This window comes from Sinocyclocheilus anshuiensis, unplaced genomic scaffold, assembly GCF_001515605.1.
Source record: "Sinocyclocheilus anshuiensis isolate Anshui unplaced genomic scaffold, SAMN03320099.WGS_v1.1 scaffold1255, whole genome shotgun sequence".
NCBI lineage: Eukaryota > Metazoa > Chordata > Actinopteri > Cypriniformes > Cyprinidae > Sinocyclocheilus > Sinocyclocheilus anshuiensis.
Genome location: NW_015540914.1, coordinates 385705 through 404899, shown reverse-complemented (window position 1 = coordinate 404899; position 19195 = coordinate 385705). Strand labels below are relative to the sequence as shown.

Here is a 19195-nt window from a genome sequence, read left to right as displayed (position 1 = left end):
TGTACTTATTGTGTTCATATTGTATTGCAAAACACTTTTGCTGCTATTAAGGTGGGATACGGGTAAGGTTAGGGACAGGTTTGGTGGTATGGATAGGTTTAAGGGTGGGTTAAGGTGTAAGGGATGAGTCAACTGTGTAATTATAAATGTAATTACAGAAATTAAATACAGATGTAATTACATGCAGGTATTTTTAAAATATAAGTACAATGTAAAACATGTATGTACACAATAAATGCATTGTACCAAATTATTAATTTAAATGTAAGTACATAATTGTTAAGGCCACTTAATATAAAGTGGGTCCGTAATTTCCCAATTACTTCTATTGTCCTTTTACACATCTGCAATGAAGCTGCAATTTAGTAAATTTAAACTAAATTCACTTTAAATTCGATATCAAATAACAAACTACAGTTAAAATGATATTTTACACATTCTTTAATATGTTAGTCAATGCATCAAAATAAGTGTACTTTAAAGCATGACACAAGATTATTTAAACAGTGATTTAAAACGTATTTTAAAGTATGTGTTAACAAATATAGTCATGAAGGTGTACTTTGTACTTTTTAAGATTTTAAGTACACTACAAATGCACTTTCAAACATGCACAATTTTATTTTCACTTGGGATATTAGATAAAAAATATTCCAGTTTATAAAAATGTGTCTCGAGACCTCTAAATTCATTCTGTTGCAGCTCTGTTGCAATTTTTTATGGAAAACGGCCTCAAGATATGTGTCCCGTTGGGGTCAGATGCGCCTGAAACAAGTATAATTTTATAGGGACCTTTGAGACTGATAAATCAGCTGGTCAAAGCTGTGACGAAGCAGGTTATGGCACATGTTGTACTGCTAATGTGAGTTTTGCAAGTTTGAATTTTCTGTCGCTCTCTCCTCTACAAGTCAAAAAGGCTTGTAGGACCATAAAATGTAACAACAATTGACCTAGCCTCAGAATCAAACAATCGACTGATCACTGCAGTACGATATATCGTGTGAAGGAGTTCGTAGGGATAGATGTTTTTCATTTTAAAATCTTGTTTTTCGTGCTGAAAATTCAGACTTGGTGTGTATAGGCCTTTAGTGTTATGTTACATGCAGCTTGCCAGTGCATGCCTGACCCTGCTGTGCCATGACCGCACTCATGAGAACAGCGCTGCAGTAACATGATAATGTCAGATTAACGCTATAGCTATGTTATGTGTGTGCAGCTTGCCTATGCGTGTCTGACCATGCTGCGGTGGGACTGCGCCAAGTCTCAGGGGGCGGTTGGGCTGGCCGGAGTGTTGCTGGTCACTCTTTCTGTCGCCGCTGGACTGGGACTCTGCTCACTTTTGGGCATCTCCTTTAACGCCGCTACCACACAGGTACATCGCACGCACATGAGCAAACATGGACACCATCGGTAGTGTAACATCTTTCACGTGTAACATGCTCTTCTGTTTTCATGTGCTTAAAGGTGTTGCCGTTCCTAGCCCTTGGTGTAGGGGTGGACGATGTCTTTCTCCTGGCTCACGCTTTCAGCGAGACTGGCCAGAACAAGAGGATTCCATTTGAGGTGTGTTATCTCATCCCAAACATCCTGAAAAGCAGGGAACACAATTAAAAAACAAGAGTTTTCTCCCACCACAAACCCTCAGAAGCGCAAAAGTGACTACACATCCAAAGATAGTGTCGAGACAAGGCAGTCCGTTCAGAAATGAGGGAGCTAGCATGTTATCAGGAGGAAGGGGGGTATATCAATGCATACCCTCATGTTATCACTTACATAAAGGAATGTGTGTGTACCTGCCCCGGCCTGTGATGTAACTTCAAAACACTGGCATACTTTGATCTGCTGAGGGCCACTGTGTGATGTGTGACTCAAGACGTTTCTAAACAAAACAGATGAAAAAATGTACCATAGTACTACCATTGTTTTGTTTTGATTTTAGATATGGTACCATGTTAGTACTATTGTTTCCTATGACACACTTTAAATTAACAAATAAATAACAGTATACTTACAGTACAGACGCTCGGGACAGATGACGCATTGTATTATTTGCATGTGTTTTTGAGTCTTACAATTTTAAACATTCGAGTACTCAATTCAATACCTGCACGCTCTTTGTGAGACCCCTTTCTGTGAGCTCACATGCAAAGTGCATGCACATAGAGCCGCATCTGAAAGCGCGCGACTTAAGAATGAAGTTGTGTTGCACCTTATTGCGTGTAAACAGCCAAATACATACAAAATTGTCAAAATGCCCGTCTTGATGAGTATTCATGTAAACAGTCGATTTATACTAAACATTGTCAGTATATTGGCTATTTAGTGAATGTAAACAGTTGAGAAACAAAACTTGTGTGTAACAGTTAGATCCGTACACGAGGTCTTAAAGAGACAGCAACCCAAATAAACCTGCTGCTGTCTGTCATTAATGTTTATTCATACATTGAAGACTAACCAGTGTTGTTTTAAAGTTAAATAGATTATTCGGTTTCTGTGGTATTTCTGTACCTGAATATTACTGTTATACCTACCTGAAAAACTTCAAGCACAGTTAATTTTAGTTGTATCTTGTTATTGTATTTGTTTGTGCCATTGCTTTATCTATTCTTATTTTATTACTGACTGTTTACTTGTCTTTTTTAGTTAAAATATATTCAATTCAGAGTTTGAAATCAAAGTTATTTTGAAGTATCTTCCTCACTGTTGAAATATCAACACCATTATAAATTGTAAAACACAAATACACTGGGTGACGAAACAGTTAGGTTGGAAGATTGTAGTTTAAAAATATGTCTAAAAATACCCTTACTTCCCCCCCCCATTAAGAGCAACCTATAGGGGGAATTCCCCCCATTTTCCAAAACGAAATTCAGGCCCTGATTATTATCATTATTACATTTTTTATTAAGCGTCTTTTAACTTCAAAATGACATATGAACAATCAGTCAGTAATGATACAGATTTACATTTCACAAACCTTAAGTGTTAAACACTTGCTTTGTTTGAAGATGAAAATAACTAAAAGTAAAGATAACTGGAGACATACTCAGTTCATTCAGTAAAGGATTTGTCTTGCTTATTCAAACCGGTAACTCCTGAATATTTCTGAACTGCGTATTAATTTGAAGAGCAGCTCATTAGAGTCATTTGTTCATTCATTGGTCTATGCTGGTACACTGCAGTACAATATTTTTATTCTTCTTAGTTTTATCCGTACCTTTCTATTATATCAAAGTACTGTGGTATTACCATCTGATATCATCACTTTACCGTGGTACTGCCAGGTGTTAATCTTTAATCAATTTCTGTAAAAACCAATACTAGCACGGGCATTGAGGATTTGAGTTGTTAGTTTGATCGTTTTTTTTTTTTTTTTTTTTTTTTTTTTTTTTTTTTTTTTGTAGATTGTGTATATGTTTCCGTTAATACATCTGTCAAGGGTATCTTTGTTTAGCTTTCGTGTGCGTTTACGTGTGGTCGTGTATGAGAGGTGATTTAGATGACTCTTATGCAGACGGGCTGAGTTCAGGCTTGTGTTTATGTGAGATTGCACAGCGTGCAGCGACACTTTTGTGTGGAAAGTAAACAGTTCCCCTGAAGGAGGAGGGAGTCTTAAAGCTCACTGTGTGTGGTCCTGCACGTCCTCAGAAACCAGAAAACAACCTTCCCTCTTTCTTTCCTTCTCCTCATCTCTACCTCTGTGTGTGGAGGTGGAGTTTGGAACTGTTTCTCATGCGTCTCGAACCCTGAATGGCTTTGAAATGAGGAGAGAGAGTTTATCCTAACAAGACAGCGAGCCAATCGTGTTTCTGCACCCCGGGCTGCTTTGTTTAAAAGGATGTGTCCTGCCTTTGATGGAAAATATTTCTGTGTGAGTGAGGGATAAGGAGAAGGGAGGGAAATTAATCTCTTTTTTTTTTCTCTCTCTCTAAAAATCCACATAATAGCGGGGCGAGAAAGGAAAGCTTTTCATCAGAAGTTGAGCTCATTAAGTTGTCATGGCTGGTTGTGTGATTACCAGCTCTCTTCGATGAAAACATCAGTGTGTGAAGTGACGTGTGGCCATGTATGGTGACCCATACTCGGAATTTGTGCTCTGCATTTAACCCATCCAAGTGCACACACACAGTAGTGAACACACACACCGTGAACACACACCCAGAGCAGTGGGCAGCCATATTGCTGCGGCGCCCGAGGAGCAGTTGGGGGTTCGGTGCCTTGCTCAAGGGTCTCACCTCAGTGCTGGTTATTCACTCCCCCCACTTACAATCCCTGCCGGACCTGAGACTCGAACCCACAACCTTTTGGGTTACAAGTCCGAATCGCTAACCATCAGGCCACGACTGCTATCAGTGAGCTTAAACGCAAGTTACACCTTCACAAACGTTGTAATGAGTCTGGCAGTGATTTATTAAAGGTGAATAATTTTTGTCAGACTAAATTTCTGTTCTACTAAAGTCTGTATCATTATTGACAAATGTAATCTAGGCCTGCTGAGAGTGAAAATTATTTTTTTAGAAATTGGATTTTGTCCTAGAACTACACCTACCCCATATTTGATCATTTAATAACAAAATACATTTTTTTTAATGTATTTATTATAAATGAATCATTGTTTATCATCATTTCCAGTTACTCAGTTATTATTGTTCTCCAAAAAATGCAAGTTCGACTGAGATGAGAATATAGTTGTACAAAGCACCACATTCAGATGAAAAAGAATTAAGTGTATAAATGTTTGCGTTATATCACAGTGTTGAATAAGTTCACACTGAACATAAAAAAGGTAAACAATTAATCATTCTACTGAGCTTTCCAGTACTCGAAAGGAAAAAATGACAAATGCTTATCCCTAGTAGTGAACATTGCTACTCATTTCACATGTGAATAGGTTAGCCAATCATACCAGAGTCATTTATGTACAGTGGTCTGATCTACAGTGGTACAATAGCAAAAACAGCCAGTTTAGTTCTCAGGGTCCGAGAGAAGGTGGAAAATGGACTTGAAAAGCTAATACGTTTGGTGCAAGAAACCTTGACTAACATTATAAGTGGACTCTAGTGGTAAGAATAATATTCTTGCTGTTGATTTGATGACATTGTAGTGTTTTTTTTTCTGTCTTTCTTCCTCAGGACCGCACTGGTGAATGTCTGAAGAGGACTGGGGCTAGTGTAGCTTTGACTTCCATCAGTAATGTGACGGCATTTTTCATGGCTGCTCTTATTCCAATCCCAGCACTCCGAGCTTTCTCCTTACAGGTTTGTGTGTTTCTTTTTCATATTCTTGAATAGGAATACAGTTCAGATTGCTTTTCTGTAGCAATTGTGTGTTTGTTTGTATTACTAATGGATGTTTGCCGAAATTTCCCATGTCCATACCAGCTCTTTCTTTGTTCTTTGTGCGTGTTCCATACCTTCATTGACTCCAGATTTCTACACATGACTTTTATTGATTTCATTCATCAAACTGAGCATGTGACAGGTTGAGCAAGCTGCCGTGGCCCATAACCCCCACTATGGCATGTGATTATTGGTACGGCCCCCTAAGTGTGCAGATTGTGGGCATGTAACTCAATCTGGGAGTGGGGGTGGGTTGTACGGGTTGTTGTTCCACACATCTGCGGTTTATTTATGACCGCAAGGCTGTGGAAGTGACATAGGAAAGAGGCTAAGCAAGAAATCTGCCCGCAACCTATTCCAGACTTAAATCAGGTTAAATGGAGAGTTGAATGAAAATTCTGTCATCATTTACTCACTCTCATGTTGTTTCAAACCTGTATGACCTTTTCTTCTGTTGGACACAAAAGTAGCTAGAGATTTCAAGCTTCATAAAGAAAGTTGAAGTTGAGTTAGGTCTTTTTTAGTGACTCAAATAAATGATGTGAATGATTTTTTTCATGATTCACTACTCATGAATGGAGATAAATGGAGATTTTCAGTCAATAATGACTTTAATTTTTGTCTCTGCTCTCACAAATCTATTGTAAGCCTGCAGAAGACCTTAGAAAATAGAACATTGAGTCGTATGGACCACTATTAAATTTACATTTATTCATTTGGCTTTTATCTAAAGCGACTTACAGTTGAGGAATACAACAAGTGATGTATCATAAGATGGCAATAAACCCGAGAAGTGCCTGTTATACAAGGTTTCAGTCATCATTCAAAATAGTAAAAAGCTAGGACACTTATGGTGCTTTCACAAACTTTGTGAAGATTAAGAACTCCATTTCCCATTCATTGTAATGGCATGGATGATTTTCTACTCTTTGTAACAACATAAGTGTGAATAAATTATGACAGGAGTTTATTTTGGGGTGAACTATCCCTTTTTAAATGGCCCACGAAATCGGAATACCTACTTTGAACCTGCTTAATCAGTCTTAATAAATTTAGATTAAAGATTTTCACCATTAGATGTCTGAAGCCTCATCACCCTCACATGAAACACACACACAGACTCAGCACTTGGGCTGCTTAACCCTTGAACTTTAGGTGAAGTAACCTCGCCATCATCCACATAACCTGCACAGCTGCACGGAGGCAGACGCAGAGATTCACACACTGATGCCTTGTTCTGTTCAACAAACACGTTCTCTCAAATCTCAGCTTAAACCCTACAGGACCCTTTGATCCTAAAAGCAGAATTGCTTTATATATCTGCAAGTGTAAACGGTTGTATAGTGTTTGTGTCTGTTCGATGATTGCATATTTTCAGAAAAATGATGTGCAGGATGAGCCTGCCGACCACACGCAAGATGTGGCTCATGCCTAAACACGCACACACGCACTCATACAGCACTGTAGATCTAGTATTAGGACGTGTGGATGGATGTCTCACACACGTCTGTCAGACGCACACACGCTGTTTTTCACTGCAGCGCACTCCAACTGGCACCTGTTCAATGGTGCCTGAAAACGCTCGTCTTCAAAACCGCTGAGAACACATGGAGAGATACTGCTTTTGTAAACGTGTTATTTTTTGCTGTAACAGTCTCTGTTTTCAGCTGTAGTGTCCAAATGTTTACTTCAGCTTTTGTGTCCAAATAATTACTTCTGGTTATGTGTACAAATGTTTACTTTAAGATGTTTACTTAAGCTTTTGTCAATTTTTTTGGCTCAGCTTCTCCAATTTGAGGAAAATGCTTAAAAATTACAAAAAATAATTGTTTTTGCCTCCTATTGATATTACCTCTAATATTTAAGTTTACTTTAAAGTCAACAAAATAATCAAAATTGACCAAATTTACTAATATATACTAACGTTCAAAATTAATACTTTAATTCATCAAGGATGCATTAAATTGATCCAAACTGACAGTAAAGACATTTATAATGTTACATATATATTCAATTTCAAAGAAAAGCTGTTCTTTTAAAATTGCTATTCATCAAATAATCAAAAAAAAAACTGTTTGTTGAATTTTTAAATTGCAGTGTAACATTATTGGTGCTCATTATTCCCAAAGAAAAAAATGTTTGTCTTAATTAAAATATAGTAAATCACCATCTTTGATAACATTTAATTTTGTTATTTTTGATTTATTTATTTTTAATTTACATTACAGAAGTAAATGGGTTGTGATTACCATTTCAGGCTGGTGCTATTTCTCTGTTTTAATCCTGTTATGGTTCAGGTTGTGTTTCGATTCTTCTGTCTCTGTTTAGCACTGTTTTTGGCACCTCCCCTCTCTTTCAGTCATTTTATCTGTTTCTTTGGCAGCATAAAAGCGGGCGCACATGTCAGGCCTAACAGATCTCACTGTAGAGTCACTCACGCACATTCTCTCATCTGTTCCTCTCATGGGTTGATAGATTTGATATTGTGTTGTCTAATGCAGTGACATTCACACATTTTTAAGTGTGGACGAAGTGTCCAAATACTTTTTGGAGTTGCTTTGTATACATGAGTGTCTCTCATTGTGTCTTGGCTCTGTCAGGCTGAGCTGCTCTCTGGGTGGTCTGGCAGTCTGACATAACTCCAACCTCCACCCATAAAAAAATACACCCTAACTAGGGCAGGCATGCTCCAATCTGCCCTTTCCTTCTGTCTTTTTCGGTTTCTGACTTTCATTGTCATGCCACTTTTCTTCATCCAGTTACTCTTCTCACATTAGATATTCTGTGAGCTTAAACTGAATGAATCAGAATTAAATGTTTCAAATCACTCGTTTGTTTCTCTGCACTATTTAGGAACTTTTGGCCTGGTGAAATCTTTTTAGTGAGCTTGTGATATGTCGGCTCCGAAAGAGAGAGAAAGTCTTTTTCCCAGTTCTTCATATGGAAGTGTTTGGATTGAATTATGAATTCGATAGCAATGTGATTTACATTTGGAAATTTAGGTGGGCTTAACCCAAACTGGATGAGCCCAAATTTAATTTTGGGATGGCAAGAGTTGTGTTTTTTATTTGTTTGTCATTCATCTCTTATGAAGAAAATAATTGTCCAAAATTAAATTTGTTGGGATCATTGCGGTTTTGGCATAGACCTTCTGCAGATGTGTGGGTGTCGCTGTGTGTGATTATTTTGTGTGTGTGTGAATATGTGCTTAACATCTTCATTTTCTCTCTCAGGCGGCAGTGGTCGTGGTGTTTAACTTCGCTATGGTGCTGCTCATCTTTCCTGCCATCCTCAGCATGGATCTGTACCGCCGTGAGGACCGCCGCTTCGACATTTTCTGCTGCTTTGTCAGGTAGCACACATTTACCTGGCTAAAAGAAGACACATCATAAATATGTTGCAAAGGGGTGGAAAATTTCTGGTAAATTTTGGAAACTTTCCAGAATTTTTATTTTTATTTTTTTACTCTCTGAAAATTTTGGAAATTTTCAGACAGTTTTCCAGAAATTTACCAGTATATTTAATACTAGGGGTGCAACGGTTCAACTTACTCATGGTTCGGTTTGTATCACTGTTTTAGAGTCACGGTTCGGTATTTGCTATGTTTAGGGAAAAAACTATATTGTCAAATAAAAATAAGAACAAATATTCTAACTACAAGCAACAGCACAAATAAATGCAATAGAGCAAAGATACAAATAAAATAAACAGTGCTTTTCAGGTTTTTTAGGTAAGTCTAACAGTTTTTAGGTACAGAAATTGAATAAAGTAATCAAATGTAAAACTACATTGCATATTTGACTGTATAAATTAAAAATTATTCCTTATTAAAGTTACAAAATGTATTCAATCAAGAGCAGTGAGTGATTTCCGTGTTGTTGCTGTTTAATTAACTTTAAAACATGCATTAGCCTAACTCTAACAAACCATATTACAGATGCATTGTCAGATTTAAGTTGAACCGCGGTCCTAGTGCATGCCGAACCATGTGTGGAGAACCGTAAGGTTCGATTTTTTACTGAGAACCGTTGCACCCCTATTTAATACACACTTAGTCTAGCTCTACCCTAATAGAAAACTTTTTGCATTTTTAGAAGAAAAGCATGATTTAATTTATTTATGAACCATTTTTACCTTGAAGTCCTCAAATGTCCTTATGGGGATGTTTTTGTCCCTTAAGTATTGTAAAAAACAACAAAAAAAACAATAACACTACATACACAACTGTTCAAAAGTTGAGGGTTGGTAAGATTTTTAAATATTTTTGAAAAAAAGTCTCTCATGCTCACCAGGGTTGGATTTATTATATGGATCTATACAAATATAGTAAAACAATTATATTGTGAAATATTAGTACTATTTAAAATAGATGATTTGTTTAATATGTTTTAAAATATAATATTTTAGTTATAATCATTGCTGTTAATAGTGTTCATCGTCTGTTTGATTACATCATTAACTGAATTTTACCGTACATTTCTGCCATGTGTACATCAATTTGACATAGTCACCACTTACAAGCTCCTACTAAATATATTGTAGAAACTTAATTTTCTGTAAAGCTGCTTTGCAACGATTTGTATCGTGAAAAGCTCTATACAAATAAACTAGAATTGAATTGAATTGAAAAATATAATGTACTTCTGTGATGGCAAAGCTGAATTTTCAGCAGTCATTACTCCAGTCTTCAGTGTCACATGATCCTTCAGAAATGAGTCTAATATGCTGATTTGCTGCGCAAGAAACATTTCTTTATATTATCAATGTTAAAAACAGTTGTGCTGCACTCACACTGCCATACAACCATCCATCTTTCTCTGAGGTCAGGGTGTGATATGATTTTGTGATCTTTCCAAACAAGTTAATTCAGATAATATATACAACAGCCTGTTATGACACTGAGTGCAGTATTAACAACACAATTAAGCATCAACCTGCCCTAACATCTATACTTTGTGTGCATATGTGTGCGTGTTGTTGATGTTTATCTCTGTCTGAGGCCCCGGGCCCTCAAATAAGACATGCTGTTGCCTCTCCTGCTTGCTGCAACATTCTTGGTGTCTGATGAGAGAGAAATAGAAAGCAAGTGGGCTATAGGCACATACTTTACCTTCTTAGTCATGCCCCCAAACTCCTGCAGGAAATTAAACCTGATGCCTAAACTTTCACCATGGTTGAGACGTTTGCTTTCTAGTCACTGACACTCACTCGCCTCTCGGCTTTAACTGCTCTCGACTGGAAAGCTGATTGCGGTTGTATTTACATGCATTTGCGTGAGTGCTCAAGAGTAACGAGTTGCCACATCTAAAGGACGTTCAGAAGCTCACTCGCTAACTCTCCATCCATATAGAAAATCATGGAAAAGAGACAAGCTCTGTTACAAAGCCTAGTTAGCAGTCTGCATTTGCTAAGGCAGCATACTAACCGTCACTGACCCTAAGCCACAAAATGACACCCCTCACAGGAAACTCAACTTTCATTTGATTTCAGTAGAGGCTGATGTTAGCATGTTGCTAAGCTAACAGCATGATAATCTAATAATAATAAAAATGCACGGCACATGCAAATGTTGGGTAAAATAAACCATTTTTATTCACTTTCTCTTACCTCGTCCAATATCCTGGATTATTTTTTCTAATGCTGCATCTCAATTTGCGTACTGCCCATTGACTTTAGCAAATAATTCAGTTCAGAGCTACAGACACGAATAAAAGGAACTACGATGTGCTAGTTGGATGGTTAAGTAGAGAGATTTAGATAAAAGGGTTTGAATGATTAATAATCAGTATGTAACCTGATAAAATTATATTTCATCTGCAACAACATTGTAAACTTTTATAAAGATACATTAGTTCATAAACTTTTAAATGCTTTATTATGCAAACACATTAGGAGAGTTCATTGTAAGAATGACCCACGACTGGCAGATCACTGTGCTTCTTCAATTCCCTCCAATATGGTAGGATGAATTCTTGAGGAGTGTAAATAAACTGAAATATGCAGTGTATATGAATACCTTAACAGTGACAAAATTAATGCATGTTAACTGTTAAAGACGCAATTATGACGTGATAGTATGTCCCAAAACATGCATAATCTTCTTTGACACTCAGAAGTATCTCATTTCTTCACATAACAAGTACATATTTTTTGTGCATAATGTAAGTAGGCAAATTGGGACGCCTCACAACTGACCATGTCGCATACATTATGGTATTGGATTCTCCGTTAAGGATACATATGGTGCTTAAAATTGTGCCTAATCGAGGTATCTTAAAAGAAGGAATTCTTAAGATCCCCACTTTTGTGGTAAACTTTTTCCAGCTCTTCTGGATCATGTCCTGTGTTGTTGCGATATAAATTGATATTGCAGGAAATTCCACACATAATCGACTGTTACATGGTGCTTTTGTGTTACTGAAATGCTCTTTGTCTTTCTCTTGCTTTCCTTTAGTCCTTGCGCTAACCGGGTAATCCAGTTGGAGCCGCAGGCGGCGTATGCTGACTCCTCTGCTGAATCCAGCCGCTACAGCCCTCCGCCCTCCTACAGCAGCCACAGCTTTGCCCAGCACACCCAAATCACCATGCAGTCCACCGTACAGCTGCGCACAGAGTACAACCCCAGAACACAGGCCTACTACACCACGGCCGAGCCCCATTCTCATATCTCCGTTCAACCCTACGCCCCCAATCCCAATCCCAATCCCAACCGCAACAACAGTAACAACAACAACCACAGCAACAGCAGCAGTGCAGGGCCAGAACTGACTTCTGATAGAGCATCCTGCCAGAGTCCCGACGGTGCAAGCTCCACACGAGACTTGCTATCTCAATTTGGGGAGTCGAGTTTACGCTGTCTGGAGCCGCCATGCTCACGATGGACATTTGCATCGTTTGCTGAGAAGCACTATGCGCCATTTTTGCTGCAGCCTACAACGAAGGTGAGGATAAAATGTTGTTTTGCAATTATACACGTTGTCCGATTGGAAGTGGAATTTCAGATGCCAGCGATGAGCTAATCTTCTGGCGTTTAATGAGCACTAGTGTATCTTTTTGAGCTGTGTAAGTGTTATTTTGTGAGTCAAGGCCTTCTGAAAACCACAAACACCTCAAACAGGGCAGAACTTCGTCATAAGACGCTAAAAAAGCAGTAGCTTCAGTAGCCAAACCCTGAATCATATCTGTCTTTTTGTGTGCGTTTCCTATCAGGTGGTGGTGATTTTGCTCTTTTTGGCACTGCTCGGGGTCAGTCTGTACGGCACCACCCGTGTCCGGGATGGTTTAGAGCTGACTGACATTGTGCCACGAGAGACGGGCGAATACGACTTCATCCGTGCCCAATTCCGCTACTTTTCCTTCTACAACATGTACGTGGTGACCCAGAAAGCTGACTATGCACAGATCCAGCCTCAACTCTATGAGCTGCACCAACGCTTCAGCACTGTGAAGTACGTTCTGCGGGAGGACGACGGCCAGCTCCCACACATGTGGCTTCATTACTTCAGAGACTGGCTGCAAGGTAATACACTCAGATGTGTAATCAATCAGTCCAGCATCAGAGACCACTGTTGGAGGACAAACCCAAGGGCCAAGCCTTTAACTAAACTGCAAAAGGTCTGGTCATATTGATTCTAGCTCATTCTGACCAAAAACTCCTGTTTAGACAGGAAGAGATCATCGGACTTGCAAGAAAGGGACCAACATAAGCATTTGCTTGTTTTTTTCTTCTTCTTGTTTTCTGCATAAACTGTAATACATTTTTCTTGTTAGAAAATTGTTATACTTTTATTAAGCAATGATGCATTAAATGGATCAAAAGCGGCAGTTCAGACATTTATATTACAAAATATTTATATTTCAAATAAAGGATGCTCTTTTGAACTTTCTATTCGTCAAACAATCCTGAAAGAAATATATCAAGATTTCCACAAAAATATTAAGCAGCACAATTGTTTTCATCATTGAAAATAGAAGAAATAGCATCAAATCAGCATAGTAGAATAGGTTTGGTCCACGAGCTGGGATCGAACTCGGGACACCTGAAGTGCAATGGTGCTATATGTCGATGTGCTGCCCACAAGACTTTCGGTGCCAAATTTAGAATGATTTTTTGAAAATTAAATATTCAACTTTGCCATCACAGGAATAAATAAAATTTTAAAATATATTAAAATAAAAAACATTGAGTTTTACCTCAATTTTACCACCATCAGATCATCTGTTTCTCACAAACATCAATCATGCTACTAAACCTCCAAATCTGTAACGCATTTAATGTCTTAAAAAACGGATTATGATCCAAGAGTGATACTTAAATGGAGAGATTAAAAACAGATAGAGAGTGAACAGAGAGTGAAAATGTGGAAAAAAGAAAGACCGAAACAGTGTGGGGACAAAAAAATGCAGTTGAGGTGAGAGTGAAAAAAAAAAACAAGATTGGGAGATACAGGGCATGTCCCTGCAACATCTTTTTCCTTGTGGCCTCCTTGACAGAGGCTTCTTTCAGAATGCCGTATCTAATCCCGGGCGGGCCATATTCAAAAGCAAACCTTGTTTTGCCCACTTTCTCTCTCACAGCTCCTCTTTAAAAAGGCATTGCTTGTCTCCAAACGGCTTCTGTCCAGACGGAGTTTAGGTGGCATGTACAGACTTGCTTTGTCGCTGTCAGCTCAGCCAACCAGAACCTCAAACATCATTGGCGTTTTCCAGTTACTTTCTTTATTTAATCCTTTCAGCACTCTCATTGGACCACATGTTTTCCTTTTCGGTGCAGGGGCAGCATCTCTATGTGTGAGTTCACTTTGTGTATGTATGTGCGTAAAGGCTTCAGCAAAGGCTGTTCCAGAGAGGGTGGAGAGAGCTGTCTTTGATATTGTGGTTTGAAATGGCTCTACAAATTGGTCACAGACAGTGATGCGAGGGAGAGAGAAAGCGATGTGAAAGAAACGGACCACTGGCGTTGAGGGGAGAGAGATAGAGCTGAGGGATGACTGAGGAGAAGTTAACATGGTTTATGTATATACTGAACAAGATCCTCAAAATAATGTGTGTTTCCTGGCAGGTCTGCAGGAGGCGTTCGATAAAGATTGGCAGACCGGTAGGATCACTCAGGGGAACTACAGGAATGGCTCTGATGATGGCATCCTGGCCTACAAACTCCTGGTGCAGACCGGTCGCAGAGACAAGCCAGTCAACATGAACCTGGTAAGAAACCAACTAGACTTGAGTCTACCTCACTTGAGTAGAATTGGATATATTTCAATGCAACTCCAGTTTTCATAGATTGAATCCCATGATTCTCAGTTAGAGATGGATTATTTTATTTTAGCTTAGTTTCACATCAGTGAAAGTGACGTTGCCAGGGAAGGTGTCCCATACTCGGAATTTGTGCTCTGCATTTAACCCATCCAAGTGCACACACACAGTAGTGAACAAACACACACCCAGAGCAGTGGGCAGCCATTTTTGTTGCGGCGCCCGGGGAGCAGTTGGGGGTTTGGTGCCTTGCTCAAGGGTCTCACCTCAGTCGTGGTATTGAGGGTGGAAGAGAGCGCTGGTTATTCACTCCCCCACCTACCTGATGGTACTGAGACTCGAACCTGCGACCTGTGGGTTTCAAGTCCGACTCTCTAACCATTAGGCCACGTCTGCACAACTGTGTATTCTAGTAATGTTAGATATAATATACAAGATTTATTATTTTTGAAAATAATGTAATTTTTATATCGATTATGAAATTGTTGATGATAATAATAATAATAATAATAATAATGGCTTCTTAATTCTTACTGTGTAATATTTCATTCATATTTATTATTAAGATTTTTTTAGTTATTGTCATTTTTATATGTATTATAAAATTTGATTTTGACAATAATAATAATAATAATAATGATTAAATTATGATTGTGAAATATTATTACATTAGTATTTATTATTAATGTTATATTAATTTGGATATTATTTTGATGATAATAATAATAATAATAATAATAGATTAAAGGTGACATATCATGAAAATCTGAATTTTCGAGGTTTTAAGTAACTTATAATCAGGTCCCCGGTGCATCTACCAGAGACAAGAGAGCAGTGGATTTATTGATTTATTTAATGTATATTAAATCACATGCTGTGACAGCCGCTTTCTGTCCGTGTGCTTTGACAGGTTAACACATTAACAGTTTCCAGTTGCTACCCAGCATGAAATGTCAGGCAAGAGGAGAGCAAAAATATGAAAAATATAAAGCATACCACATGCCAGAGGGGCTGGAGGGTGAGGAGGAGTGGAGCAGACGGCTGCGAGAGATTGCGTGTGTTTGAGAGTGTGTCGTCTTTTCGGGTAATTGGCAATGCACACATGAGCCCAGAAATGATTTGCATTTTTGTTGTTCAAGTGGTCATTATTGTGCTGAACCATTGCCAGTAGAGTGGAAAAGAAAAGCCAGCCGATCTGTGTTGGTGTGCGGCCCTGTGATGTCATTTCCTCTGCCTGTGAGGGAAGAGGGGCGGCAGTGGGCCAGGAGGCCTGTGTGCTTCCCGTGACAGCTTGAAGACATACAGTTGTTGCGCATCCTGCTGCTTAATGCAATCCAGATCTTAGGAATCCAAGTCCGCTTTTTTCTCTCCCGCCTCTCGCTTATTCCCTTCTCTTGGAACTGCTGCCATGTCCCCTTTCACTGGATACAGAGGCGGGAATCACATGCTGCCTCTCTCATTCTGGTCACCATAAAAGTCATACGGCTTTTTCCTTGAGGACTTTCATTTTTTTCCCCTCATCTGACAATAAAGTAATTATTTATTATTATTTAAATATATTACATAGAAAATGAATACTGTTAAACATCTCAGGATTTTTCTCATTTATTTTTCATTTAGTTTTTAATTTCTTATTAAATTAAAAACTAATAAAGTTCAGTGTCTCGTAATTTTTTTGTTCATCTAATAATTTTATGTATTTAACTATTTTTATTTATTTGTATTCAATTGACAGTAAATAGTTTAACACCTCAGAATTTGTTATCATCTGTTCTTTTTTTATTTTTTATTATTAAATTAAAAACAAGTAGTTAAATGTCTTTTTTGTCCTTATCTACTAATTTTATGTATTTATCATTTTTTTTAATTGAAAATCAGTAGTTTAACATCTCATGATTTTCTGATATTTTTTATTGTTACATTGAAAACCAGTACAGTTAAAGTATTTTTTTCCCCTCACCTATTTATTTATTTATTTTCAATCGAAAAGCAGTATAGTTTAGCATCTCACGATATTCTTTATTTCATTGAGACATTTTTTTTTTCAAGTGTCAAGTGTTATTTCAAGTCATTGTACTATCTAAAACCCTATATTGCCTTAACGGCAGAAGCCGAATGTGGCGCCGGGCATTGTGGGTATCTATAGGGGTCAGGAGAAGCAAGTGTTTGCAACATTTGTACAGATGTTGTGTTATTTTTATAGCTCTCCTCCATTTGCTGGGTGGCATTTCCTCCTGTGTTAACAGCAAGGTTAACTGCACACAGACGCGCTCAGGGACTCCGGCCAATTTTTTTTATTGTTACACTAACTCAAGCAATTTTTCTCTCACTCACTCTCATTTCTACCACACACCCTGACCCCCTCCCCAAACACACACACACACTCTAACACACACTGACCCCCAACTCCTGACTGGGAGACTGTAGATTTATTTTCTCGAGAAGCATGTATGGCATTGAGTGTGATGCCGTAATGACTTTGCCTTCACAGGAGGTAGCTAGCTAAGTGCTTGGCAAGAAGTGAAGCATTTAGAGATTACTGCAGCGCTGGTGGGCATTCACAATACTCACTTATATAGTACATACATTGGTGTACATACTTATTAATTTTAGCAAACGAACCGTATTGTTTGAGCAGTTTCTAATTTTACATTTTCTTTTTATCACCAGCTAACTAGACAGCATTTGGTGAGCGCCGATGGAATCATCAACCCAAATGCCTTCTACATTTATTTAACTGCCTGGGTGAGCAATGACCCAGTGGCTTACGCTGCATCCCAGGCCAGCATCCGTCCGCACCCTCCTGAGTGGCTCCATGACAGGACAGACTCCATTCCTGTCAGCAGACTCAACAGTGAGTACTTTCTGGTTCATTTATCACCAAGTCCTCAATGTAATATGCTACATTTTTGATCGTATCCTGTTATCTTTAGCTCCTTTGCTTTGTGAGCACATCAGTTTCATCCCAAATAGCGGCAGAGGGCATTAATGCATTAATTGGTTTGCTTAGTTTGCATTGGTGGTTTGGAAGTTTAGACATCTTAAACCTGTGAATAAACATGCTGTAATTTTGGGAATTTTATTGTATTTAGGCCTTATTTGGTAGGATATACATTTTTTGTGCGTTAAGCGATGATGTCAGCATGTAATGGCATTACAGAGCATTTTACTTCTGTAATGTTACGTATTTCAGATTAAAACAGGATATTGAATAATAAAATATAGGACAGATTTATCTTATCTTACCAAATAAGACATCAGGGTGACATCAGCCATTTTAGTTTAGTTTTTAGTTTTATTTTTAATGCATTAATTAATAACTTTTTTGTTTTTATAATGTTTTTGATTATAATTTTATATTATAAATAAATATAAAATAATTCATCAGAAACAATTCATCAGTCCATTTTTCAAATAAACAAATAAATAAATTTTAAACACTAGGAGTGTATGATTGAATGTGAAAGACTATGCTGTTAACTTTCTTAAAGGGGTCATATGATGCTTTTTTAAAGATCATTATTTTGTGTATTTGGTGTAACAGAATATGTTGACATGCTTTAATGTTCAAAAACCACATTATTTTTCAAATACTGTACATTAGTGTAGGTCCTCTATGCCCCGCCTCTCTCAAACGCTTCGTTTTCTACAAAGTCCCTCCTTCCAACAAGCGCAGTCTGCTCTGATTGGCCAGCTGACCCAGTGCATTGTGATTGGCCGAACACCGCAAGCACTCGTCGGAAATGTAACGCCCCTTACTATAATCGCGAGCTTCATCTTTCAAAATAAATGTAAAGACGGAGCCCGAAAGGGGAACAGAGTCGCGTGACAGACACAGTGATGAAGCTGGTATGTGTTTGCAGTACACAAGCCACGGTTAAGACAGCTGACTCCACTGTGATGTGATGTGACCCCCTCTCTCTCTCTCTCACTCTCGCGCTCTCTCTCTCTCTCGCTCGCTCTCTCTCTCTCGACTTGAAATCGCATCATATGACCCCTTTAATATGTGACCATGGACCACAAAACCAGTCATAAGGGTCAATTTTTCAAAAAAAAAAAAGAATAAATAAGCTTTCTATTGCTGTATGTTTTGTTAGGATAGGAAAATATTTGGCCGAGATACAACTATTTGAAAATCTGGAATCTGAGGGTGCAAAAAAATCTAAATATTGAGAAAATCGCCTTTAAAGTTGTCCAACTTAAGTTCTTAGCCATGCATATTACTAATCAAAAATTACGTTTTGATATCGTTACAGTAGGAAATTTACAAAATATCTTTATGGAATTCCCACGTGGAGAGGGTGACTGTTTGTTTGTTTTTTTCTGTCTATTTCTACTTTTTTTACTTCTTTTTTTTTCCGGTTTCTAAAACAACAATTGTTTTGAATGTAAAGAAGAACATAGTTTTTGTGTGAGATACTGGTTTAGGGTTAAGATTTGTTTGGGATCAGGATGGCGTCCCGCTCCGCGGGGGTAGCGCCACCTGTTGCCCTTCGTCACGGCGTCAGGTGTGTTCCTGCGGCTGCAGCTGGTGTGACTGTGGAGGATGTATTGATGGCTGTTGGAGAGGAGATCGGGTACGAGAATATTTCATCGGCTTT

General features: G+C 38.2%; 1 protein-coding gene across 1 annotated transcript in view; it reads left to right on the top strand.

The window, feature by feature from the left end:
• Positions 1-19195, top strand: part of LOC107689274 (protein patched homolog 1-like) — a 74239-nt gene that overhangs the window by 38716 nt on the left and 16328 nt on the right. The window contains exons 12-17 of the mRNA XM_016487222.1: positions 5133-5258; positions 8573-8691; positions 11794-12280; positions 12549-12858; positions 14401-14543; positions 17265-17448. Coding sequence (XP_016342708.1) covers positions 5133-5258; positions 8573-8691; positions 11794-12280; positions 12549-12858; positions 14401-14543; positions 17265-17448 — 1369 coding nt within the window. The remainder of the gene's footprint in view (positions 1-5132; positions 5259-8572; positions 8692-11793; positions 12281-12548; positions 12859-14400; positions 14544-17264; positions 17449-19195) is intronic.